The 26,047-nt window shown below is 52.4% G+C and overlaps 3 protein-coding genes across 4 annotated transcripts; 1 reads left to right on the top strand and 2 right to left on the bottom strand.

Moving 5' to 3' along the window:
• Positions 1-386: 386 nt before the first annotated feature.
• On the top strand, positions 387-15,401 carry GYS1 (glycogen synthase 1). Its single transcript, XM_063088663.1, has 16 exons — positions 387-713; positions 2,266-2,447; positions 4,512-4,703; positions 5,530-5,715; positions 5,957-6,101; positions 6,944-7,061; positions 7,412-7,532; positions 7,824-7,930; positions 9,118-9,177; positions 9,269-9,347; positions 10,814-10,927; positions 11,198-11,324; positions 12,900-12,995; positions 13,165-13,328; positions 13,697-13,777; positions 13,914-15,401. Exons 1-16 carry the CDS (start codon positions 596-598, stop codon positions 14,232-14,234), a joined length of 2,211 nt encoding a protein of 736 aa, XP_062944733.1. The 5' UTR covers positions 387-595; the 3' UTR covers positions 14,235-15,401.
• Positions 15,402-16,769: 1,368 nt separating this feature from the next.
• Positions 16,770-18,328, bottom strand: FTL (ferritin light chain). Its single transcript, XM_063089702.1, has 4 exons — positions 18,037-18,328; positions 17,727-17,873; positions 17,283-17,408; positions 16,770-17,107 (listed from the first exon to the last, which is right to left on the bottom strand). The coding sequence occupies exons 1-4, from the start codon at positions 18,136-18,138 to the stop codon at positions 16,934-16,936; spliced, it is 549 nt and encodes a 182-aa protein (XP_062945772.1). The 5' UTR covers positions 18,139-18,328; the 3' UTR covers positions 16,770-16,933.
• Positions 18,329-21,301: 2,973 nt separating this feature from the next.
• On the bottom strand, positions 21,302-25,026 carry BAX (BCL2 associated X, apoptosis regulator). Of its 2 annotated transcripts, XM_063089904.1 has the most exons (6): positions 24,894-25,022; positions 24,259-24,310; positions 24,025-24,171; positions 23,538-23,673; positions 21,861-21,965; positions 21,302-21,481 (listed from the first exon to the last, which is right to left on the bottom strand). In XM_063089904.1, the coding sequence occupies exons 1-6, from the start codon at positions 24,925-24,927 to the stop codon at positions 21,377-21,379; spliced, it is 579 nt and encodes a 192-aa protein (XP_062945974.1). In that variant the 5' UTR covers positions 24,928-25,022; the 3' UTR covers positions 21,302-21,376. The 2 variants fall into 2 exon arrangements, with proteins under 2 accessions (XP_062945974.1, XP_062945975.1); XM_063089905.1 differs by lacking the exon at positions 24,259-24,310 and having other exon boundaries at positions 24,894-25,026.
• Between the last annotated feature and the right edge of the window lie 1,021 nt (positions 25,027-26,047).

The following is a 26,047-nucleotide window of genomic DNA, read 5'->3' as shown; positions in this document are numbered from 1 at the left end:
GTTCCCAACGCCTCCTGGCTCCTCCTCTTTTCACCCAGCGCCCCCCCTTGCTAAGTCCGATTGCAAAATTCTTAGCACTTCTTTGAGCAACCACACGTCCTCCACGATCCTTTCCTGTTTATCCCACCCTCTCCTTCCTCCCCACTTTGGGGCCTCCAGCTCTTGATTGACAAAGCTGAAGGCCAATCGCTTCTGTTCAGACTACGGACAAGCCCCGCCCCCTTGGGTTCGCGTCGACCGCCAAGGCGGAGGAGGGACACAGCAAACAAGACCATCTCCACCAATGAGGAAACGCGGAAGCCCCCGCCCCCTGACGCGGCCCAATGGCCTTGGCTGGGGGGCGGGCACCGACTCGACTCCTGGTGGCTCAAGGTTTCACTGCAGGGGAGCTACTGGGCTCAGTGACGCTACGGCCGCCTCCTACCTAGGTCCGAGCACTCCCTGGTGGGGGTGCGGTCGTGCAATAGGAAGCCTAGAGCGTTGCAAGCTTCCTGTCCGGCACCAGCTACCCATCCCCGCACCCTGCCTGGTGCATTCCCCGGACACCGCCAGGGTCCCCTCCTGAAGTTCCCGGAGCCGCTTTCGCGTGCCAGCCATGCCTCTAAGCCGCACTTTGTCCATGTCCTCACTGCCAGGACTGGAGGAGTGGGAGGATGAGTTCGACCTGGAGAATACAGTGCTCTTCGAGGTGGCCTGGGAGGTAGCCAACAAGGGTGAGCACGCCAGGCGTCGGGGTCCTTGACGAGAGGGGCATTCGGGGATGGGGTCCCGGAACTCTGAGTCGTAGGGGAACGGAGCTACATGGGAGAATCTTGGGTCCTGGCTAAGGAGACTATGACTCCTGTGCCCTTGAGGAGGGGCTGGAGTGTGTCTTTTGGGCCTTGGGGGAAGGGATGAGTTGCTTACCTTAAGATGAAAGGAGGCTGGAAGCCCAAGTCCTGGGTCCTAGGGGAGAGGGTGCTAAAATGAAAGGTTCCTAGGTCCTGAAGGGAGGCTTCCGAGAGACCAGAGATCTGAGTCCTGAACAGGGAAGGGGATTGGGGAATGGGACTTATGTGTGCAAACCTGGGAAACTGCTGAGGTTTCAGACCTGTGGTCCCAGGGGAAGTGTTCTAGGGGATGTAACTCTGGATTTAGGAGAGAGCCAACTGGGAGATAGGATGAGTCGTGAGTGGGAGAATCTAGGGACCTGACCATTCGAGGGTGCTGGAGACCCTAATTTTTAGTTCCTAGGGTGGAGGAGAGTTGGGGGCCCAAATGCCTAGGCTTTGAAGGAGCTGAGGGCTGAGCAATCGGTTCCTCGGAGTAGAGGAGCCTGTGGCCTGAGACACAAGCATACTGGAATAGGGGAAGGCTGGGAAGTCCTAAGTTGGTCAGGGGCTGGGCCCTAGGATGGGAGTGGCTGGGAGTCTGCATTTCTGTGTCCTGGGCTTTGAAGAGCCTGAGGTTCTGGCTTTGGAGAAGGCTGGGGCTAGAATCCCCAGGAGCTAGGCAGTCTCACTCCTTAGAAGAGCAGGGACTGGGGATTTGCTTTCCTGGGTTTTCTAGGGAGAAATGTACTGGGTCTCACAGCATGAAAGAGGGTCCTCAAACATGAAACCATGTATTGCTAGGGCCCAGGCTCTAGAAGGTGAGGAGGCTGGGAACCCAGGCTCCAGAAGGTGAGGAGGTTGGGGGCCCAGATTCCTGGGTCTGGAATGGGGTCTTGGGATGGGCAGGACCCTACACGCCTGTGTCCCTAGGAGAGGAGAGTCCCTGGGGGATGGGGAATGATGATTCAGGCTTCTTTTGGGCAACTGTGAGAAGCTGAATAGGGCTGTGAAGAAGGGTTCTCCACCACCATGTCCTGGAGACTGACTGAGAATTTAAACCCAGCCCCTTTAAGCTGGGAACTTGGAATCTGGGATCTGGTAATCCTCAGCTTTTGCTATCCTTGGGGACCCAGCCCCCCATTCCCTCAGACCCAGGAACCCAGGTCCCCAGCCTCTTCCTCTTAGACCCAGAAGTCTAGCCTGAGCCCCCTCCATCCTCAGAGTCCTGATCCCAGTCCCCTTCTCTCTTAGACCCAGTAGCAATGCCTTCCAGCCCATTTTCCTCCTTGACCCAAACCTCTAACCCTCTACCCCACAATATAGGCTCCCAGTCCCCTCTTGGCCCTTAGCCAGGAGTCTGGGGCCTCAGCACCCCCCACATCACCTGCCCAACCCCAGGTCCCAGCCTTGTGGCCCTCAGCCAGGGCCTGTCCTCATACACTTGGGCCCACAGTGGGTGGCATCTACACGGTGCTGCAGACAAAAGCGAAGGTGACGGGGGATGAATGGGGCGACAACTACTATCTGGTGGGACCATACACGGAGCAGGGCGTGAGGACCCAGGTGGAACTGCTCGATCCCCCGACGCCGGCCCTGAAGAGGACACTGGACTCCATGAACAGCAAGGGCTGCAAGGTGGGACATGGCCTGGCCTGGGGCAGGGAGGCAAATGGCTCACTGTCAGGGTGGAAGCAGCAGCTAGAGAAGGGGAAGAGGGTGGACAGCCCCAGGGAGTGAAGAAGGCATGGACAGACACAACATGGCACTTTCCTGGGTAGACACGAAGGAGGGAAGAGTGATAAGGCACTCATACAGGTGCAGGGCCCCAGGAAGTAGGCAGGTGGATCCCAGATGTTGGAGAATAGACGGACAGATGGCAGGTACAAGATGACTGAGAAACAGATCCAAGAGGCCAAGATCCTCAGACCCAGAGAGAGAAAAAGAACTAGACAGAAAGATTAGACAGCCAGACAGAGCCCAGGTGAGGTGGGCTTGGGGTCAGGCAAGCGAGCAGGAGCAGGATTCTGGAGCCTGAAGTTCAAATTCAGCCTCTCCACTTGCTGCCCCTAGGACCTTGGCTAATGAATATGGTGATAGCATCTACCTCATAAAGGTGTTGGGGGGATGAAATAGTTACTAATAATAATGTCTTTTGCACTGTTCCTGGTATGAAGTTAGCACTGTGTGAGCTCTTATTGTCATTATTATTATTACTATAAACAGCCAAGTTTGGAGAGTGAGGTGGACAGACAGGCAGACAAAGGGAGAGGTATGGATGGAAAGAGACCCCAGGAGCTAGAGAAGTAGGGAGATAGGCAGATTCTAGGTAGAGAAGAGAGGTTGCCAGGTGTTTCAGAGAGAAAAACAGACCTAGAAGGAAAGAGAAAGATGGAATATCGATGAAGAATGGAGAGATGGGCACACAGACTGGGGGAGAGAGTCTGAGATAGGCTGATCCAGGGATTAAAGAGAGGAGAGGAGAGTCCCAGGGCTCCAGGATGAAGACTGAAAGAGAAGCACTGCTGCCCAAGGAGAGGGCCTCAAAGCAGTAGGACTAAGTAAGGTACAGACGGGTCAATGTATGTGAGGGAGAGGTACAGTAGTTCTTCACTCATTCACAGCTTTTGGTTTGGGGTGGGGCCGAGAGTCCAGTCAGGCCAGACCATGTCCCTAAGGAACCTCAGGACAGCCCATTCCCTCCCCGAGGGCAGCTGCTCCCCACGTGCTGGGGGCCTAAGAATAGACCCCCCCCAGCAAAAGGGCAGACAACAGCTGGGAGGGGGAGGGGCTTCGGAGTCAGGCCTAGTTCAGGAAAAGCCAGGATGGGGAGGAGTATGACTCCTTGTCTACTGGATAGAGCTGTGGCAGCAGGCCCAGAACCAAGGCCATGGTCTCAGGAGGAAAGCAGCCAACTGGAGAAATGTGGCAGGGGCAGAAATGAGACAGCAAGTCTCAGAAACGTGGCAATGGGTAGAAAAATGCTGCCCTGGAACAAGGAAAGAGAAAAGAAGCTGTGTTAGAAGTGTGGCCACAGGGCTGGCCGGTTAGCTCAGTTGGTTAGAGCTCAGTGTTATACCACCAAGGTCAAGGGTTAGGATCCCTGTACCGTCCAGCTGCCAAAAAGAAAAAGAAATGTAACTGTGGACTAAATAGGCAGAGGAAAGAGGTTAGAGGTGACAAATATATGGTGAAAGGGACAGTAATCAGGCAGCAGAGAAAAGAAATATGGCAGCAAGAACAGTTAAAGAAGCATCCTGTGGGAGGAATTAGCAATAGAAAGAAAAGACAGTGGGGGGAAAGAACATGACGGTTGGAAAGAGAAATGTGGCAGCAGGTACAGAAACAAGGTGGCAGGTAGAAATGATTAGAAGAGTCACAAAACATTGGGCTCACAGAGACAAGGCAGTGGGGTCACAGAGAAAGGATGTGCAAAATATGTGGTTATAAGTAGAAAAAGGAGACAACAGGTGGGAGAAGGGTAGCAGTTATAGAAACTAAGCAAGGGGCAGGGAAATGTTGCGACAGAAATGGAAAAAGAGTGTGGGAATAACTCATAGCAGATAATGAAATAAGGCAGTGGGTGAGGAATTAGCAGCAGTGTAGAAACAGGGTCAGACAACTGAGGCTTAACGGGAGAACCTCAAATGCTGGAGGAAGAAGTGTGGCCAAAGCCCTAAGCCTCAGTATGGGTCCCCCCAGGTTTACTTCGGGCGCTGGCTGATCGAGGGGGGGCCCCTGGTGGTGCTCCTGGATGTGGGGGCCTCAGCCTGGGCCCTGGAGCGCTGGAAAGGAGAGCTCTGGGATACCTGCAACATTGGAGTACCCTGGTATGACCGCGAGGCCAACGATGCTGTCCTCTTCGGCTTCCTCACCACCTGGTTCCTGGGTGAGGTAGGCCCCACTCCCTGTCCCCATCTCACGCTTTTCCACCCGGGCTCGAACTACAATGACCATCAGTCCCTGGGGCAGAGGATGGGCTTCTCCCAGGGAATTCTGGGAGTTGTAGGTCCTTTAATGCAAAGATTAACTCTGATCTTTGGGGACATGGACATCCGGGGGCCCAGTCTCTTCTTTCCTCAGAGACCCAAGCTCCCCAGCTTCATTTACTCCAGTCTTCCAGTGTAGAGATTCTGAACTATTAGCTCCTGGTGGAGGCTGGAGGGGTTGCGCCGGGGAATTCTGGGAGTTGTAGTTCTCTAATAGTGGCTGGACTTAAGCTCTTAGATGGGGCCCTGAATGCTTGCGTTTTCCCAGGAATCCTGGTTTTTACCTTCTTCTTCGCTTTAAAAGGCTCAAGAAACTTAATTTCCCACGCTCTGAGACAATTTAGGAACTGGCTGATCCTAGGGCATTCTGGAAGTTGTATTTCTTTTGCCAGTGTTGGGTGCAAAAGGCATACCTATCCTTGAGTGAGGAAGTGTATTTTCTCCAGGAATTGTGTCTACGACTTGGGACACTAAAACTTCAGTCTTTTCAATTCAGTCCTTCCAGGACTTAGAAGATTGGCCCTAAAGACCCCAGCTCCCATCAGCCTCTGGGAATGAAGTCAGCTGGTCTGGCTGCCTCTGGGATTATAGTTCCTTGTCCTATGGGGATTGCTCTGTGCAGTAGTGGTGAAAGATTTACCTCTCCCCCGCTTCCTTGTTTATGTTGGGGATTGCTAATTCTCTTCATGACACCGTGGTGACACAGTGGGCCTGTCTCTGTTGCCCCATAGTTCCTGGCCCAGAGCGAGGAGAAGCCACATGTGGTTGCACACTTCCACGAGTGGTTAGCAGGGATCGGGCTCTGCCTGTGCCGTGCGCGGCGGCTGCCTGTGGCCACCATCTTCACCACCCATGCCACACTGCTGGGGCGTTACCTGTGTGCTGGTGCTGTGGACTTCTACAACAACCTGGAGAATGTGAGCTGGGAGTGTGGCAGATGGGGAACTGCGAGTATTTCAGCACTGCCTAAAGCTCGGGGAAGCCCAAAGGGATCAAGCTCCCTCTTTTTCCAGGACCCACGAGTTCAAGTCCTCAGCCCACTGTTCCCTCAGACCAGGAGTCCAGCTACCTGTCCCAACCTCCCCCAGGACCCTGAAGTCTGAACCACCAGTCTTCTCCCCAATCCTCCTAACATGACTGCGCTCCCTTCCCACCCAGTTCAACGTGGACAAGGAAGCAGGTGAGAGGCAAATCTATCACCGCTACTGCATGGAGCGGGCAGCAGCCCACTGTGCTCACGTCTTCACTACTGTGTCCCAGATCACTGCCATCGAGGCTCAGCACCTACTCAAGAGGAAAGCAGGTAGGGGCTGGGCTGGGTTCTCTAGACATGAATGAGGTAGGCAACTATACCAAAGCCAGTACCAATTTTTTACTGTTAAGAGCAGAGAACAACGCCCAGAAGGCCCTGAGAGGGTGACTGGCATATAAGGCTGCCCAGCTCTATATACAGTGGAGGCTAATGGGAGATATACTTTCCTTGATATTAATTTCAGAAATGGTAAAATGATGTAATTAGCTAATGTAGATATTAGTCTTCTGAAAGGGAATGGAGGGTCAGTGGACTTTGTTTTTGAGAAAAGTAGGGAGTACTTCCCAGCCCTTAATACCCATTCTCAATGACCATAGGTGAGAACTTCAAGTTCCGGAGGCCTTTGACTGGCCAGCTCCATATGTTCCCAGAACTTTGCCCTAGGAACTGATGGGGTTGTAGTTTTTCATTGATAGGCTTTAATATCCATGAGGAGAGGAAATGGTTGGGTCTCAGAAAGAGGGTTAAAGATAGAGCGTATTCCTGGGAGAAGCAGGACTTTGGGGGTGTTTAATCATTTCCATCTCAGAATGGGATAAGGGAAAATGAAAGAACTTCCAGAATCCCTGATGTGGATCAGGTCCATGTCTGGTTAGCCATTTGCAGGAGCTGAGGAGACTTACAGTTGTGCTTGTGAACGTAAGTGAGTAATATTGGGCAAGAAGGCATCTGGGTGGCCGGGTAAGTGGGTTACCAAGGGAGCTCACAGTGGAGCTGTTGAAGCAAAGACATTGCAAAAGGAAAGGGGTCTTTCCTTCATTGATTCATTCAATCACATTGATCTGAATGAAGAAATGAAGAATCAAACACAGGACCTTCTCCTCCTATGCCAGATATTGTGACCCCCAACGGACTGAATGTGAAGAAGTTCTCTGCCATGCATGAGTTCCAAAACCTCCATGCTCAGAGCAAGGCTCGAATCCAAGAGTTTGTGCGAGGCCATTTTTATGGGTAAGTGGGCCATATACATTGAACTGGGTGGTCTTAAAGGGGGTGGGGAATTTGGGAGCCTGGACTTCTAGGTCTGAGGGATGGGGCAGCTGATGGTCTGGACTCCTGGGTCTGAAGGAGGAGGCAGCTGGGTGCTCAGCCTCCTGAGTTCTTGAGTGACGGAACAAGGGGTTGAGTATTAAAGGAGAGCCCCATCTGAAGAGAAAAGAACCACAAGTCCAAGGAGGCACTGTGATGCCTCTGCATTGTTTAAGGTATTCTTTGTCCCCGTAGCTTCTGGGATTTGTAGTTTTGAGCCAGCGCTAGAGGGTGAGGGTCTTGGGCTTCACCCTGCCTTGTGGCTTCTTCAGGCACCTGGACTTCAACTTGGACAAGACCCTGTACTTCTTTATTGCCGGCCGCTATGAATTCTCCAACAAGGGCGCTGATGTCTTCCTGGAGGCCTTGGCCCGGCTCAACTATCTGCTCAGAGTGAGGCTTGGGCTGTGAGGGGACAAAGGGAGGACAAGAAAATCAGTACATAACTGGGGAGAACAGAGACCCAGGGAGGTGGCAGGGAGTAATCTGTGTGTGTGTGCAGGAGTGGGGTGAGGGGGTGAGGGGAGAGTGCAGAGACCCAGAAAGAATTCTCTGTCCTATAATTCTCCTCGACATGAAGAGGCATAGCAGGGTCCTAGTGGTCTTGGGGGATGGGAAAGGGTGAGTGGACCCAGGCTGCCCCCATATGATCTTGACCTTCCCTCTCATTTTCCTCTGCCCAAGGTAAACAGCAGTGAGCAGACAGTGGTTGCCTTCTTCATCATGCCAGCTCGGACCAACAATTTCAACGTGGAAACCCTAAAGGGCCAAGCCGTGCGAAAGCAGCTTTGGTCAGCAGCCCTTGGCCCAGGATCCCAGCCAGTCTCACTCCCAGCTGTGTGCTTTGGGTCCAGTGTTTCTCCTGGAGTCTCACTTTTGTCATCTGTAACATGATCAACCTGCCCCACCAATTCCGAGTGAAGTTCCTTGCTTAAGACACCTCCAGCTCAGGGGCAGTAAGAAGTCACAGGCAGGACAAGTGTGACCAGGGCTCTGATATTAAACTGGCAAGGTTCCACTCATGCCACTGACCCTTGCTGGCTTTGTGACGTTAGGCAGACCACTGCCCCTCTCTTAGCTTCAGTGTCCTCTTCTGTAAAACCCATTCATTCATTAGCCGTCAGATATTCATTGAGCATCTGCCATGTGCTAGGCACTGTTTCAGATCCAGGGAACACAACTGTGAACAAGAAAGATAAAATCCCTGCCCTTCTGGAGCTTGCATTCTAGAAAATTCTATAGAAAGTGTTCTGGCAGAATAAATAAATAAAGCAAGCAGGACTGGAATATAAAACAAGATTATTAGTACAGGCCACATGCGAAAGTGCCATTGGGTGGAGACCAATGAAGGAGATGAGGGCGCCAGCCCTGTGCATATCTGGGAAACAGCAAGTGCAAATGCCTGGAGGCATGTTTGAGAAATGATGAGGAGGCCGGAGTGGCTGGAACGGCATGTCCACAGGAGATGGGATAGAAAATGAGGCCAGAACTATGGGATGATTGTAAACAGGAGTGACAGAGGAGCTGTAGAATGACACTCTGCTAGCTTTAGTTGTGTACCTGAATGTTCCTTTCTTAGAATCTTCTTTTCCTTTTTTATAAAATGGGGCTTAGCGTTGCCATCTCCAGGACTAGTACAAGTCCTAATAATAGCTGACATTTCTGGAAGGCTCAGTGTGTGCCAGGGGCACTGTTCACTTTTCATCATGACCTCATTGAGTCCTCATTGCAAACCTCTGATTCTATTTTTATCCCCATCTGACATGAGTCACTGAAGTCAGAGAGGGAAGGCCACCTGTCCCTGGCCACACAGCTGATGCCAGACACAATGGCCTGCCAGAGCCTGTTCCCCTGATTCCCATCTTCCATCCCAGAGGTTCAGCTTCCTTGCTCGGACCTCAGTTTCCCTGCTGCCCCAGAAGCCTAACAATAAATGACAACAAGTATATATGTGATACTGTTACCCTACCCCTTCCAGGGACACAGCCAACACTGTGAAAGAGAAGTTTGGAAGGAAGCTTTACGAGTCTTTACTGGTGTGAGTGGCCTGCCCTCAGCCCTGTACCCTCCTGGATCCTAACCTCTGTCATCACCCCATTCCCAGATGCATACCCCTGCTTGCCTTGCAGGGGGAGCCTCCCAGACATGAACAAGATGCTGGACAAGGAAGATTTCACTATGATGAAGAGAGCCATCTTTGCCACGCAGGTATGGTTTGGACCTCTGTGCCAGGAGATGGCAGTTCCTAGCAGTCCCAGAAACAGCTTGCCGTCTTAGCTCTGACCCCAGAGATTGCTGGGAGTTCTGCTTTCAGGGGCAGCCCTTATCCAGGGATCAATTCTGAGGTTCAGGGAAGGGTGTGAACTGACTGGCAGAACTTTAATTCCCAGAAACACTTAGGGCAGGCTGTTTTCTGTGGCTTATTCTGCCACAAAGGCTGCTGGGAGTTGTGGTTTTTTTGAGTCCCTGGGGTCAATGGACAAAGGGTGAAAGGGAAGTTTAGAAAGTCGAGACTTTTGGTGATGGGCAACAATAATCAGCCACAATGTATATCGACAAAATAAAATTAAAAAAAAAAATAAATAAAATAAAATGAATCTCTTAAAAAAAAAAAGTCGAGACAGCCACTAAAGAACTACAACTCCCAACTCTCTGTGGGCCTTGCTGCATACTGACTCCACCTCTGCCCCCAGAGACTGCTGGGAGTGGTAGTTTCATTGGGCCTCTTCAGGGATGGAGCCAGAAGTTCAGCTAAAACACCTGGCATTCCCTGGAGAACATTGAAAATTCTCAGGAGTTGCTGTTTCTTATCCCAGTGACTGTGTCTTTTTTTTTTTTTTTTTCTTTCTGGCATCTGGCAGGTATAGAGATCCAAACAGCCCTGGGAGCTGTAGCTTCTTTAGATTCCTGAGGTTGATGGAATTAGGTGGGCGGGAAACCTTAGAATTGGCTGGCCATCACAAAATGAAAATTACACCTCCCAGCAGCCCTCAGGGCTTTCAGCTATATTAGCTCTTCCCTCGCCCTGGCGGCTTCTGGGAGTTAGAGTTCTTTCATTCCTGTGGTCAAGGGATCTGTGGTCAGAATCGGTGAACCATTTCGAGGGGAATACAAACCTAGACAGCTAAGTTGCATAAACAAGCTATGAACTGCTTTTGGCTAAACTGTAGTTTCCAATAGTCCCTAACTGGAAATGGTTCTGCCATGGGGTTGCTGGGAGTTGTAGTTTCTTGGGTCCCTGGACTCAGTAGACTGAAGGTGAATAGAACCTTTAAACTCCCAGCAGACCCTGAGATTTGCTACCATATTGGCACAGTCTGTGCCCTCATTGACTGGGGAGAGTTATAGCTCCTCTGGGTCTCTTTAATGACAGAGCCAAGTAAGAAGGAGATAGCTATAACTCCCTATAGTCAGTTGGCATGTTAACACTAGCTCTGCCTCAAAGACAGCTGGGAATTGTAGTTCTCTTAGGCTCATGGTGGTTGAGGGAAAGAGAATCTTTACAGATAGAGCCAAGTAGGAATCTATGACTCTTGGTAATCTTTGGGGTTTGTTGTCCCATAGCCTGGTGGGAATTGTGGTCTCCTTGGATCCCCAGGGTCAGCGTGGCTCATGGGGAAGTAGGAGGACCTCTGTCCCTTGCCTGACCCCCCACCCACGTGTGGCCCCTACAGCGGCAGTCTTTCCCCCCTGTGTGCACCCACAATATGTTGGACGACTCCTCAGACCCCATCCTGACCACCATCCGCCGAATTGGCCTCTTCAATAGCAGTGCTGACAGGGTGAAGGTAAGGTCACTGGCTAGGGGTTAGGCATGGCAGAGGGAGGGGGTTGAGCCCTGGGCTTCACATCCCCATCCCCCAGTTTATCAAAGGCATTGCTATGTTTAGAAAGAAACCTGGCTTCTGAGGCATACAAATTTAGGTTTAAATCTTTATCCTGCCATATGTTTTTACTGTGTGACTTTAGGCAAGTTTCTCACCCTCTCTGGGCCACTCTGGGATCTCAGGAGTCACTACATAAGGTGCTCAGGCTGAGCCCTTCTTTTTCACTGCCAGGTGATTTTCCATCCGGAGTTCCTCTCCTCCACCAGCCCGCTGCTCCCTGTGGACTATGAGGAGTTTGTCCGTGGCTGCCATCTTGGGGTCTTCCCATCCTACTATGAGCCTTGGGGCTACACGCCGGGTGAGTGCAGCGGGTAGGGGACCTCATGGTCGTGAGGTCCTAATCAGATCTGGCGTGATTCTGAGGCAAGGCACTGTCCTTCTCTGAGCCCCAGTTTTTTCCTTTGTGAAAAAAAGTAAATGGTAATAGTCTGGTAAATGCTACAGCACATTTTTTTTTGACAAGTAGCTCATATAATGCAAAGCTAGAGGACTGATGTCAGTCTCAAGTGAATGTCATGGTTCACACTGATTTCCCCCAATTTGCTGATGTTTGTGCACACACACACACACCCCATAACAGCAGCTGAATGCACAATTCACTAACACAACTGAGTGTGGTGAAGTCTTTTTCTGAGCTGTCCCAGGTGCCCGTCAACTCCACCTTCTTCTTGTTGTCTCTCTTTATCCACATGCTCTGAGTTGGAAATGCTTATTCGCAGTTCTTCCTCATTTTGAGACACTTTGCCCTGGCCCCCAAACTCAACCCTTCCTCACACCATTTTCAAGGAAGCTACTTTCATATGTTTTGGTTTTTTTTTTTTTTTTTAATATAAAAAATTCTTTACAGTGCCTCACTGTAGAGATTTGTTTGTTTATTTGTTTTTAAAAAGATAACCAGTAAGGGGATCTTAACCCTTGACTTGGTGTTGTCAGCACCACGCTCAGCCAGTGAGCTAACCGGCCATCCCTATATAGCGATCCAAACCCATGGCTTTGGTGTTATCAGCACCGCACTCTCCCAAGTGAGCCATGGGCCGGCCCTTGTTTGTTTGTTTTATTTTGGCAGCTGGACGGTACAGGGATCAAACCCTGGACCACACTCTAAACAACTGAGCTAACTAGCCAGGTGACATTCATATGTTTTTAAAGCTAAATAAATACCATATTTTTTGTAGTATTTCTTAATTTATTAGTAATTTAACAAGTCTTTTAAACTGTTCTTGCGTGATAATTAGGAGTTTTGCCAGTTTTGTTTCTGCTGTGGTTACAATGGTGCATAGGTTTTGTGTGGTCAGCCGCAGCCCTCTTTTTCCCATAACCTTTGTTATATTTAGTGCCTGCTTCTGCAGCTTACAGAAGTTTTTAGGAACACTTACATAAAAATTATATTAGAGCATGGTGCTGATAACACCAAGATTCAGGGTTCAATCCTTGTACCGGCCAGCTGCAAAAAAACCCCCAAAAAACAAAAAAACAAAAAAACCCCGGACTGACTAAGACATTATGATAACCAAAATAGTGCAGCTCTGGCACAAGAAAGTATTTTATATTTTGTGAGGATTAAGTAAAATAATGGATGTTGGCATGCTCAATAAATTAGGAGCCTTATCTCCCAACTATAGACTTTTCCACATCCTGAGTCCTTGTCACAGTTAGTTCCCTTTTCTGAGCGTCTTAGCTTCCCCTGTGAGAAATAGAGAAAATAACAATAGCCCAAGGCACAACGTGGTTGTGCGGGCTCACTGACCTGCTTGGCACGGCGCCCGGCACTTGGTACAGGCACCAGTAGAGGGCGCTGTTGATGCTTTTATTGTGATTAAAATAGCAGGAGAGAAGGGGACGCTAAGTGGGCCTTTCTCGCGCCTTCCCGCAGCTGAGTGCACGGTTATGGGCATTCCCAGTATCTCCACCAACCTCTCCGGCTTCGGCTGCTTTATGGAGGAGCACATCGCGGATCCTTCGGCTTACGGTCAGCGCGCAGACCCATGAGAGCTAGAGAGAAGGGAGGTTGAGAGCCAGGACTCCAGGATCCTGGGGTCTTAGGTCCCTCGGGGAGGGGGGTTCCTGGTGCCGCAGAGTCCTGGGGTGAATGAAAGTCTCCCAGGCCATCTTCTGAACCCTGGTCCCGGCCTCTGCAGGCATCTACATTCTGGACCGGCGGTTCCGCAGCCTGGACGATTCCTGCTCCCAGCTCACTTCCTTCCTCTACAGCTTCTGCCAGCAGAGCCGGCGGCAGCGCATCATCCAACGGAATCGCACGGAGCGCCTCTCTGACCTTCTGGACTGGAAATACCTAGGCCGGGTATGACCCACCTCCTCTCCTTACTCTGTAACGGTGAATCAGCCGCTTTCAGCTCTGAGTCTCTGGTTCCTCATCCTCAGAAGGCTGGCGCAGGGAGCAGGGTCTCCTACTTTTAACAGTTCCTGCCCCTTTAAGAAAGCTCTTTATTTGCATAGGGGTGTGGCTCAGAGACTTGGTTCTGCTTATCTACATGGGGGGTGGAGTCAGAAGGGTGGTCATTTGCATAGGGGCAAACTGGAAGGTGCTGCATGTGGTCATCTGCATAAAAGGTGTGGCCAGGGTTCACCGTCCCACCGTCTGCACGGAGGCGGGATCCGGCTCTGACTCCCCCGCGCCCTCTGACCCCCCTTCCTGTTCCTTCTCCCAAGTACTATATGTCCGCACGCCACATGGCGCTGGCCAAGGCCTTTCCAGATCACTTCACCTACGAGCCCCAGGAGGCGGAAGCGGTGAGTGTACCCGGGATCTCTGTTGGGCTGGGAGCTAGTCCTTTCAGGAGTGGGAAGGCGTCGAGGGCAGCTGGATGCCTGGACAGGACAGTAGGGGCTTCAGCCAGCCGTCGTTTGTGACCACGTCCATTTGCAGGCACAGGGCTACCGATACCCACGGCCGGCTTCAGTGCCACCGTCGCCTTCACTGTCACGGCACTCCAGCCCGCACCAGAGCGAGGACGAGGAGGAGCCCCGGGACGTGCCACCCGAGGAAGACGGCGAGCGTTATGACGAGGAAGAGGAGGCAGCCAAGGATCGGCGTAACATCCGTGCACCTGAGTGGCCGCGCCGCGCCCCCTGTCCTTCCACCGGCGGTAACAAACGCAACTCGGTGGACACAGCGCCCTCCAGTTCGCTCAGCAGCCCCAGCGAGCCCCTCAGCCCCGCTAGCTCCCTGGGTGAGGAGCGCAACTAAGTCACAGGTCCGACACTCTTTGCCTGTCCTGCCTCCCTCCTCAGAGGCTGGGTGCAGAAAGGCACTGGTCTTGAACCCCACTCCAAATTCCTAGTGGGATCCACACTCTGTGTGGTCCATAGCTCCGCCCCTTCCACCATACACTCCAGCCACTCAGGCTCCCCTCTTGGAGTCCCCAAACTCCAGAATCCACTATGCTGTGCCTTTCTCCAGTTCCAGAATGCATAATCTGTGTCCTGGAGTCCTCAGACCTGGACTGGGTCCCAGAGGCTAAGAATCTGCCATTACTCTGTGACGGTGCCAGAGGTTTTAGGAAACCTGGCCTGTTGCTTTCCAGGCTGGATCCCCTACAGCCCTTTGTGGTTTGCAAATTCTACAGCATACAGAGCATGCCATGCTCAGGCCTGGTCTGGAACCACATGATGTCCCTGCTAATGTGACAGTCAAGTCCAGAGCCAAGGCACTTTCAGGGACTAAGATAATCAAATGTGGATGGTACTCCATTTCAACTCCAGAACTCGGACACCAGGACAGGCTCATGGTCTAGTCCTCCCTAGAGTGTCTGGCTCTGCCTGGAGGATCCCTCCACCCCTGCTCCTGTTGTTCCCCACACTTTGGTCAAGCCAGGGGTGGCAAAACCACTTGGCTCTTCATTCCCTCAGGAGAACATACAGTACTGGTCTAAACACCTTTCTGCCTTTCTGGCCTTCTGTGGACCAGATCCTATTCCTCCTTCACTGAGTCTCAGCTCTCCCGCGTATCATGTATCTATCGTGTATCGGAGACTCCTTCTGTGCTCTTCAGGGAACCTCCCTGCTGAGGACATAACTGGATATCTACCCCCACCCCCAACCACTCAGCCTGCTGTGAAACCACTAGGTCCTAGCTCCCGACTGCTGAATCTGGAAACTTATCACTGTGCTGCATCCTGTTCTCTTTCCCCTGATCTAGAACTGCACTCACTGGGTTCTAGAACCCCACATTTACCTTGAAGCTCTTTCATCCCCAAGCTGTGCCCTATCCCCAGCTTCGGTGAAAGAGGGCCCCTTCATGTGTGCTGTGCTGTCTGATGCACTGCTTGGTTTGCATTTGGGAGTGGGAGGGCAGAAGGGGTGTGATTGGAGTGTGTCTGGAGATGAAAAAATACATCTATATTTAAGAATATAATGGTGTGGTGGGAAATGAGCTCTTGGTGGTCCTCAGTCCTGACCCCTCCAAACTCCTGGGCTTAGTCCCTGTCCTGGCCCCCTCCCTGGTGCCTTATCCTTCTGTTGTGGAGACACTTGGATTGCTGATCTAAGACCTCACAGAAGGCAGCTCTGACTGTTTAGTTGGGACCTGATTTGCAACAAAAATTTTGGCTCAAGTAATCTTTGGTATAAAGGCCTTTTGTGACTGGAAGATCCATAGGACAACCACAAACCACAGGTAGTTATTTAAATTAAATGCAGTTTCTCAGTAACTCTATCCATATGCAAGTGTTCAATGGCCCCATGTGGTTCATGGCTACCCTCCTGGACATCACAGATGGACAGCACTGGCTCAAGTCCTGTGATCTCTGTGTAGTTTGGCCCCACTGTGCCCTGGATGGCACTATTTTCAGGAAAAATCTTTTTCTTTTTAGTTCTTATCTTCACTAGGCCATACTAGTTGAATCTCTGAGCCAATCACTACTCAGGGAGTTAGACAGCTCGTTTTTATTTGGGTATGTGACCATTTTTCCTGTTAGCCACTGTGTGGGTGACAGACACATTTTAGTCCCCTCTCCCCCACAATCAGTACCCACCAAACTGCTATGACAGGAGTATGGTGCTCAGCAGGCAGGACAGATGACCAGCAGCCACTTAGTTTCCTCTTTCACCACAAAGGGTGGGGGAGGGGGATCAGAACTGTCACAGCAGTTTTATAGCTTGGACCCAGCAGATGTTAAAGTCTCATTTAAGCTTCTTCAGTTCCCATCTGGAGTTTGGCCCCACGTTTCACATCCCTTTTTTGTTCTGAGCTCCAAACCCCCACTGGGCACTTCTTGGACATCATGTGCTTCTGGCTGCTCAGATCCACTTGACAAGTAATTCTTCCCAGGTGTATCTTGTATTGGGATTACCACAACACCGGCCATGATCTCTCTAAAGGTGTAGCAAGCAGCCTTTGGAGCAGGTAAGACCTGCGAGTGCCTCCTGGTTGCCATGCAATTTAAATAGTAATAGCTTCAACTGGCTCCATAATCACTTGTTAAATAGGGCCGTTTCTGATTACTGACATCTAACAGTGTCTGATTTCAGGTACCAACTTCAGCTCTTATAAAATTAGGTTCCCTGCAGTCTGGTTCTACAATCTAGAAGTTAACAGCCAGGCAAGTAAGCAGAGAATCCTCAACTGCAACACACCCCACAGGTGGGGTCTTACACCTTACAACAGTGAAGAAAATGGAAGACAGAACCAACTCCTCTCTCCCTGCCAGCCCAGCGCAGCAAAAAGCCTTATAAAAATACATCCCACCCTCATTTCCCACACCACACACACACACACACAAACAACAGCTGCTGCAAAAAGCTTTATTGCCACTTGGTCCAATGCTTGGGAGAAGGCTCCAACGTGGTTAAGAAGCTGCCTAATGGCTGGAGAGTGAGGCTCAGGTAGAAGCTCTGATACCAGGAAATGCAAACAGACCTCTCAAGGCTGCTGGGCTCTGGAGGCTCCTAGTCGTGCTTGAGGGTGAGCCTTTCGAAGAGATACTCGCCCAGCCCTGACTCAGAGCCGCCCGGCCCTGCTTCAGGGCCAGCGAGCCTGCGGAGGTTAGTCAGGTGGTCGCCCATCTTCTTGATGAGCTTCACCTCCTCATCCAGGAAATGATTCTCCAGGAAGTCACAGAGCTAAGAGAGAAGAGGAGGAATTAGAAACCCAATCCCTGGAAAGAGGGAGGCAGAGCTGCCACTTACAGGTTACACTTGGCAGATGGAATGAAGCTCAGAAGGAAGTCTACAGAGTCAAAGGGAATCATGATTTAGACCATAAGGAGAGGAAGCTGAGGATGAAGGGGGTACTTACATGTGGGTCGGTGCGGGTAGAGCCCAGAGCATGAAGATCCAAAAGAGCCTGGTTCAGGTTCTTCTCCAGGGCCATGGCGGCTTCCATGGCATCCAGGGTTCTACCCCACTCATCTTGAGACGGTTTCTATATAGAAGACAAAGACCCACACACAGAGGACTAAACCTCCATCTCCCACAATCGTTGGGGGTCAGGGACCTAGCGCACGAAGAAGTGTGAGAGCTTGTATTTATCCACCCCAGTCCTTACAACCACATGTCCCAGGAGACTACGGAGCGGTCTGGAGACCGGGTCTTGGGCTGTGCACCCGTTCCCAGCCCTAGCAAGCAACTCGCACAGACTCGATCTCCCCGACGCCCGCGCGACACCTAAACGGCTTAGGTTAAGGGGCCTCGCACGCAGAGCCTGCTGGGAAGTGTAGTTTGCTACCAGTCCACCGTTTACCTGCACGTCCTGGAAGAGGGCGCGGCCGCCGCGCTGGTTTTGCATCTTCAAGAGACGCTCGGCGCCCTCGCGTTTCTCCTCGGACAACTCCCGGAAAAAGTGGCCCACGCCCTCCAGAGCCACATCGTCTCGATCGAAATAGAAGCCCTGCGGGAGGAGATGGAAGGAACAATGGTTAGCAGGAGATGAGTCCTGGCGTATGGACTCCGCCCTCGGACTTCCGGAAGGGACAAAGGCCAGCGCGTGCGCAGAGGGCCGAAGTGCGCAGTCGGGGAAAACTGGGGGCCAGGGGCGTCCCCAGTACCCTCACCAGAGAGAGGTAGGTGTAGGAGGCCTGCAGCTGCAGATTGACCAAGCGGTTGACTGCAGCCTCTACCTCGGTGGAATAATTCTGACGAATCTGGGAGCTCATGGTTGACAATAAAGAGCGAACCACAAAAAAACGTTGTTGGTTGGTCCCTGAAGTAGGAGGTGGCCGAGGAGATGGTCCCAGAGGTTGTAAATGAAGAGACTGGAAGCCAGTCGGAAGCTGGAAGAGAGGGAGTCCCGGGGTCTGTTCCGTCCAAACACTGTTGAAGCAAGACACAGATCCGCGGGACCACCGGCTGCGCTACAGAAAACGATGGCGGATCTGGCTGCCTTTATAGCTCAAGGAAGCTCGGAGGCGGGGCGTTCAGAGCTCGAGAGCGGCCAATCGGCGGGGGTGAGAGGCGGGCGTGAAGGCCATGCCTGGCCAATCCGGAGCAGAGGAGTCTCAGCCTCCCCCAACCCCAAAATGGGAAGTCACGCGCCTGTTGCACGAGGTTGTTGTGAGTTGGGGGGGAGGGGGGCCGTGGTTATGGGGCTGATTCTTGAAATAGAGGGATTCTGGGGGGGGTCTCTCTAGCATGTGAGAGATTTATGAGGGGCACTGGGAACGCTGGGAAGTGATGAGCCTGGGGTCCTAGGGGTGTCTCAAGAAAGTAAGTCGAATTCTGAGGTTGTCTCTGAGACGGTGGTCTTTTCTGGAACCCTGTGGAGAGGGTTCCAGAACCTCAGGGGTTCGGAGAGGACCACCAGTTACCTGGGGTTTGCTCTGCAAGTAAAGAAAGTGGTTTCCAGATCACTGGGAAGGTTGTGAGATGGTATTTGTGGAACTCTGGGGATCTCTTTGGGAGGTGGGGGTTGGAGTGGGGATCTAGAGCCCTGGGGTTCACTGTGGGAACTTCATATTTTTTGTTGGAACCCTTCCAAAAGAGGGAGATATTTAGGGCCTTGAGATGATCTGCAAGATGCAAAGGGCAGTTGTTCTGGAGACTTGGAGTTCACTCCAGAGGGGGACCGATGGAGGGATGTTTCTTGGTGTCTCTGGAGAGAGTCCACGGGGGAAGGCTGGTAGGGACATTTTAAGAGGTAGAGCAACCGGTGGAACCCTGGAAAGCCGTTTGGAGTCCTTGAATATTGTCTGGGCCCTTCTGGGATACCTCGGAGCTATTGCAGGGACCCAGTGTTTTTCTGGGAGCTGAGGTGGGGAGGAATGAAATGACTCTAGAACTTTGGGGTCTCTCTGGGTCTGCATTTTTTGGGTGCTGTTTTGGAGGCAGTTCAGACTCTGGGAATTCAACTTGGCCCTGAAACAGTCTCTCTGAAGTTGTCCCAGTGTTTTGCCTGATGTGTGTTTCTTTGGAGTCACAAAGAGAAGCCCTGGGTCGGGTAGAAAGGAGTGTCTGGGGAACCTACGGACGGGATGTCTTGTTTTTGAACAAAGAATGTTTTTCTAGTTTGCCATGTCCATCCGTGTTGACATCTGGGTGACAGCTGGCTCAAACCAGGACCCTGCCCTCAAGGAGCTCTTTGTCTGGAGGAAAGGAAGACACAAAGGCAGGAACTTGACCCTACTTAAGTGCCCTAATGGAGGCAACCTGGCGCCACTAGGGCGTGGGAACTGAAGCCACTGTGTGGTCGGGTGAGCAGTTGGGGCTGGGAGCCACTCCAAGCCGTCCAGGTGGGGTAGCCCCTGACCAAGGGGATTCGCGATGCCAGGGCCGAGTCCTCAAGGGGCGTCTGGGCCAGTGGCCGGGCGACTGCTGTGCTGAGTCATGCTGAACTCAGCGCAGGAAGGGGCTCCAGCAGAGGGAGTGGGGGTGGGGCCACTCGCTGACTTTATCCCCTGGTGCGGCTCCAACTCCATTCTGCTGGGACCCTCAGAACCTAGGCCTGGCTCAGCCCCCAGTCCGGCTCCTTCCCCCCAAGTTTCCCCCTTGTCGTAAACCAACTGTGTCTGTTTTGTCTCCATGTTACTGCCTTTTTAGTTCCCATGATATTTTCCCTGGGATCCTGCCTGTGGCCATATTGTCCCCTCTTTTTGGGTGGTGGCTCAGTCTACCCCTTCCCAATATCTCTCCCCTGACTTGGTGTCTCTGGAGGGAGTCCATGGGGGAAGGGCAGGTGCCTGAGGTGCCCAGTTGACTGTGGGGTCTGAGTTACTCATTCACCAGATGTCATACCTCAGCCTAAAGACCTTTAGCCTCAGGCAGGCCCCACCTGTGGAGGGGGGGACTTTGAAAGGCCCATAGGTGGAGGAAGAGGGGCTGAAACAAAGATGATCTGAAGGACAATGAGAACATTGGGTTTGGGGGAGATCATGGGGTGGGGGTGAGGGGATAGAGACCCACAGAGGGGAGATTCAGAGAGGTGACAACAGAGACTGTGATTCTCCCTGAATGGTCTCATGTTCTCTAATCCAACTGTCTTCTGACATCATTCCATGATACGTGTCTAAATTCACTGTGCTTCTTTCTGAGCTCAGCATCTCCCCAGGCCCACTCCTCTCCAGGAGGGCCCCACCTGGTTATTGGGCCAGACCCAGCTCTTCCCCCCTCACCCCGTCTCCTCACAACCGATCAGTCTCCAGCCAGGTTCTTCCTCTCTATCTACTCAGCCTGGGCCTCTCCCTTGGACCCTCTCTTCCTCACCTTCAACCTCCAGAAACATCCAGAGCCCTCCCTTGCTCCTCCCAACCCTCCTCCCCTATTCTCTACCTCAGTAAACATGCAGCTTCCCATGGCCCCATGTATTGATGCTTCCAAGCCCTGGTCACCTCTGCCCAGGTGGCCTGCTTTGCAGCCTGTTGTCCCTGTTCTTTCCCATACACCCCCCCACCCACCCCAGGCCAGAGGCAAGGCCGCCACTGGACTCAGACCTTGCACAGTGCTGGCTCCAGCACACACATCACCCTGGGCTGCCACAGGTGTGGTGGCCACTCAGCGTCCTCCCACCTCAGGACCCTGAGCCTGGAGGGCAAGGCTGGGACCAACTCATCACTAACTCACAGACTGCATTGGGCACCCTCAGAAAAAGATGTTGAGAGAGTGGAGAGAGCCTCAAGTCCCTGAGCAAACACCTCTGGGCAAGCAGACAGCAGGCCTGGCAGCCAGTGTATGAAACCTGCTCTCCTGATAACAGCCAGGGAGGCCAGTGGGCCAGTGACTTAGACTCTGAAGTGTGGCCCGAAGGAGGTTTATTACCAGCCCCCCAAGACCACTCCTCCCCACCCCCCCAATAATTACAAAAGTAAGAAAAATGCCCATGTTCCCCAATCCCTATCCCCCACCCCCAGAAAAATGCCATAATTTATGCAGAAAAAACACAGTCCAAGGCAGCTGGTGGCCTCAGCCCATCTTCTTCCATATGGTGAGGGAGGCGGTGAGCACTCCGGCCACGAAGATTGTCACTGTTTGCCACGTGGGAGTCCCAAAGTAGGAGAGGAGGCCGTCCTGGGGACAGGGACATCAGTCACTTCAGCAACTCAGCCAGCACAAGAGATCAGCGAGGGACAGGTCAGAGGGCAGGAGTGGGGGCGAGGGCCTAAGATTAATGGGTGCCAGAGAGTTGGGGTCAACAGGTTATCAATGAACTTGAGGGATTCCAGAGGAAGTGCAATGAAGGAGTGAAGAAAGTACTAATCAAGTCAGGGGTCACAGGAAGGTCAGGAGTCACCAGATGAATTGGGTTGATCAGACATGTAAGCAAACACATTATAGAACACATTGGATGATCTGAAAATGGGGAGGGGACACTACTGTGGTGGGCTCAGGAAGGCCCAGGGGTCCCAAAGGAATGGTGGGGGCAAGGGGCAGGGTTAAGGGGTCTCACCCAACCACCCTGGTCCTGGATCCAGCCCAGCAGCCGCTCTCGGAGGAAGTCCAGCGTCCAACCCATGATGGTTCTGATCAGCTCCGGCACCTTGGTGCACAGGGCCTGCAGGGAGTGGGTGGGTGTTAGGGACGAGCCTTGTCCTCACTGCCTGGAGCCAGTGGCCCCAAGCCTCCTTTCTTAATTCTCTGCCTCCTCTTGCAGTTTTTTTCCCACCCACAATAGAAGCCATCTTCATAAATTGTAAACTAGATCACATTACTGTCGGCTGCCCTGCCCGTGAGCCTTTTGTGGCTCCCCAGTGCCCTCTGGATAAAGACCAAAAGGCATGGCTTGGCCCATAAGGTCCTGTGTGAAGGCTCTGACCTGATTTCATTCCACTTCTTTTCTGTGCCTCATGGACCTTCCATTTTTTCATTCACACCAAACTCTTTCCTACCTCAGGACCATCATACATGCTGATCCTTCTGCCTAAACAGGCCCCAACCAAGCAAGTTCTCACTCACCCCTCAAAGCTCAGGTCAAATATCACTTCCCCAGAGAGGGCTTTTCTAGACCACGTAAGACCACTCCCTGTGCGTATTCATGACCTGCTCTTCCACCTCACAGAACTGCCCCCTCCCAGCCTTTATCTGGCTTCTTCTCTGTGTCCCCAGCTCTGCGTGCAGCCCGACTATCACCCTGTCCCCTTCACCTCCAATGTTCAAGCCCCATCAGCTCAACCTTGAAAACACATCAAGAAATATACTTCCCCACCTCTGCTGCGACCACTTGAGTCCACACCAGTCATCTTTGGCTGGGGCTATTCCAGGCACTGCCTCACCAGTCTCCCTGCTACTGCCCTTGTGCTCCATATCCCTTTTTTGACCCACAATGGCCAGGAGAATTTGTTGGGCTCCTCCCACCGAAATTGTACTATGAGAATCTTCATAGAGAAAAGTTAAAAGAATTTCACAGTGAACAGCCATATAACCACAACCTAGATTCTACAATTAACATTTTGTTATACTTGCTAGAATAATCTCTTAAATTTATAAATCAGATCACCTCACTCCCCTATTGAAAACCAGCCCATCACTCCAGTCTCACTCAGAGTAAAGCTTAAGTCTTTACAGTGGCCCACAACACCCCACACAATCTGCCCCTGCCCAACTCTACCCTCATCTCCCACTTTCCCCCACCTCACTCTGCGAACTGGCCTCAATACCCTCAACACACCAGGTGTGATCCTACCTCAGGGCTTTGCACTTACTGTTCCCTCTACCAGATGCCTTTTCCCCCTGCTCATTATGTATCACGGCATTCTTTTTGTCGTTGCAACTTCGGCTTTAATGTCACCTGCTCTTAGAAGCCTTTCCTGACCACTTTGCTCAATCACATCAGCCTCTTGGCCTATTTCACTTTGTGTTTACCATACAATGTGAGCTCCATGAGAGCAGGGACCTGTCCTGTTTTGTTCAGTCCTGTGTCCTGAGTGCTGAGTATAGACCTGGCCATAGTAGGCCCAGTGAATGTTTGTTGAATGAATAAACGAAGGAGCAGACAACCCAATCCGCAACTGTCTCTCTCCATTCTCTCTGTGGTCACTGGGCTGCTGCAGGAGCTGATACCATGATCCCCACGTCCTCACAGGTCTGAGGGGAGCATCTGTGGGCTCACTGCCCTGTAGCTGCCCACCTTGAGCACCAGTTTGCTGGCAAAGTAGAAAAGGGCGACAACTCGGCCCCAGTTGAAGTTGCCATCAGAAAACATGTCAGCAGCCACTCGGAAAAAGACTTCCCGGGGGGAGTCTGTGTCCACAGCAGCAATCATCCTGCAGGAAAGGGGAGAACAAATGCTGGGGAGGGAGGATCAAGCAGTGTGGAGAATCTAGCATCCACCCCATACTGAGATAAGGAAATAGGCCCAAACCAGGCTGAAATGAAAAGCAAGAGGCCAACGTGGGGAAGTGAAGGGGACAAGATGGACGTTTAGGAAGGTGGGATAAATGACTCTGAAGGAAGGTTTCAAGCTCCTGGGTGAGGGAGGGCAGGGAGTCCAGCTGAGCTGAGTGGTGGGGCCTGGTCTCCTTGTTCCTAGGGGAGAAGGGTGTGGAGCTGGGACTACTGGGTTCTGAAGGCGGTGGAGACCAGTGATTACACTCCCGGGTCCTGGAGGGCCACACCTCTGCAGCTCCATGTTACTGTCCAATTCATCACCGATGCGCTTCAGACACTCGCTGAGCTTCTTGGTGGATGCATCTTGGGGCATCGACTCCAGGGCCAGCTCGGGTGTCCCCCCCGCCATTCGCCCTGCTCGATCCTGGATGAAACTAGAGTGGAAATGGAGTGGGGGTGCAGAATCAGAATGGGGTGTCACTCCTCAAATCTGCTCCACAATAATCAGACCTCACACTCACCCCTGAAGCAAAAGGGCCCCTGTCTTCATGATCTGCTCAGAGCTGGTGGGCCCTAGAGGAGAAAGGAGGGAAGAGGTGCCTGGACTCTTGGGTCCTAAGGGATCAGAGACTGGGGAGGTTCATGGTCCCTGAGGGAGAACAGGGCAGGGGGCCCTGGACTCCTGCGTGCCTGGTACATCAAGTGACTGGGGGCTCAGGCAACTGTGCTCGTGATGGAGAAGGAGGCCAGGAGTCTGGGCCTGTATCCTACATTCTTCCAGGAGAGAAGGCTGGGGGAACACTTAATGAATCCAGACCTCTGGCCTGAGGGGGCAGAGGCGAGACCCGCCCCTCCCACCAGGGCCAGAGGCAGGAAGTGGTGCCAGCGACAAGCCCGGGCCTGCCCGGGGGCTTGGATTCTGGGATCTCTAGGTTCTCGGGGGTCCGAGGGCTCCAGGCGGGAAGGGATCGGGGCGCAGAGGCCAGAGAGCCGGGAACCTCCGAGGAGGGAGGGGGCTGGAGACTGGCAGCGCCCGATCCGGGAGTTTCTGCCCCCGAGTGCTTGGAGATCGCACGGCACCAGGCTGGCAAGAGGGATCCTGGGGTCGGCCGGCGAGGGGCGCGCCCTCCTCCCGCCCGTCCGCCTCCCGCCTCACCCCCGCCTCTGGGCTGCTCCCCGGACCCGTCCATCACCGCCGCTGCCGCCGCTGCCGCCTCTCGCCGGGTCCGCGCGGGCGGCCGCAGAGCGACCCTGGTCACGTGAGCGCCCCGCTGAACGTGCGTCCTTCACGTGGCCGCCCCGCAAAATGGCCGCCGTGGGTCGCTGCCCTGCAGGGCCACTGGGTCACGTGGCCACGCCTGCCTCGCTCCCTGGGGAAGACTTGGTCCCTGTCATTTGACTGTGCAATTGGCACCTCCCTTCAGGGACTGGCTTTCGCGCCATGCCACCGGCCACCCATTCAATCGCAGCTGTAACCTTCATTCATTCATTCATGCACAATTTTCAGAAGTTTCGGGTAGGGCTTGAGCCCTCCCCAGCGCTGGATGAACAGCTACTGCAAAAGACTCACAGGCCGAAAGTAGCGTGTTTCCAGACAGGACGTTTCATATGACCAAAGTCTGTGAGTGTTACGTGTGTTTGTGTGAAAATAAAACGAGTATTAAGTTCAAAAATTGGCAAAAACTAATCTATGATGACAGATCAGCTGGGTATGGCCAGGGAGGGCTCCCGGGCTGTCCCAAACATGCCATCTCTTGATCTGGGTGGTGGTCAGGTGGGTATACACATATCTAAAATTCATTGAGTGTACACATAAGATTGGTGCACTTTACTATATGGAAATTATTATATCTCACTTTAAAAAGAAAATTAAATAAAAGAAACTCGGATTAGAAAAGTGGGCTTGGTGGTCAGGCTGATTAGCTTACTTGGTTAGAGCATGGTGTTGGTAACACCAAGGTCAGGTGTTTGGATTCCCCCTACCGGCCAGCTGAAAAAAAAATTCATAGTTATCTCTCAAAATGTATTATTTAATAAATGCATGATTGAGTGTTAGGGAGCATACAGAAGAAAGAGCATTATCTGCCTTTCAGGTTCAGAGAAGACTTTTCAGAGGAGATATTTGTCCTAGACCTTGAAAGATCAGTTTGATTTGAAAACTGAAGAAAGAGGATTAATAGTATTATTCACAAATCTTCCTTCCCTCCCTGCCCTCAACATGGCCTTATCAGAGCAGGGGCATGAAGGGGCCTCCCTCGTTTCCACACACCCTCTGTGCTCCCATACCCCACCGTGAGAATGGCTGGCCTC

The sequence above is a fragment of the Cynocephalus volans genome, chromosome 3, assembly GCF_027409185.1.
Source record: "Cynocephalus volans isolate mCynVol1 chromosome 3, mCynVol1.pri, whole genome shotgun sequence".
NCBI classification, from domain to species: Eukaryota; Metazoa; Chordata; class Mammalia; order Dermoptera; family Cynocephalidae; genus Cynocephalus; species Cynocephalus volans.
This window is presented reverse-complemented; position numbering and strand designations above follow the sequence as displayed.

Bases quoted from the DNA above. Each gene is read 5' to 3' on its own strand.
- GYS1 (XM_063088663.1), top strand. From the start codon at position 596: ATGCCTCTAAGCCGCACTTTGTCCATGTCCTCACTGCCAGGACTGGAG. The intron at 6,102-6,943 runs GTAGGGGCTGGG...CTCCTATGCCAG, and splicing joins CCTACTCAAGAGGAAAGCAG to ATATTGTGACCCCCAACGGA. The intron at 7,931-9,117 runs GTCAGCAGCCCT...TACCCCTTCCAG, and splicing joins GCCGTGCGAAAGCAGCTTTG to GGACACAGCCAACACTGTGA.
- FTL (XM_063089702.1), bottom strand. From the start codon at position 18,138: ATGAGCTCCCAGATTCGTCAGAATTATTCCACCGAGGTAGAGGCTGCA. The intron at 17,874-18,036 runs GTGAGGGTACTG...CTCCTCCCGCAG, and splicing joins CCTACACCTACCTCTCTCTG to GGCTTCTATTTCGATCGAGA. The intron at 17,409-17,726 runs GTAAACGGTGGA...TCTTCTATATAG, and splicing joins CCCTCTTCCAGGACGTGCAG to AAACCGTCTCAAGATGAGTG.
- BAX (XM_063089904.1), bottom strand. From the start codon at position 24,927: ATGGACGGGTCCGGGGAGCAGCCCAGAGGCGGGG. The intron at 24,311-24,893 runs GTGAGGCGGGAG...TTTCTCCTCTAG, and splicing joins GGAGCAGCCCAGAGGCGGGG to GGCCCACCAGCTCTGAGCAG. The intron at 21,966-23,537 runs GTGGGCAGCTAC...CACTCCCTGCAG, and splicing joins CCAGCAAACTGGTGCTCAAG to GCCCTGTGCACCAAGGTGCC.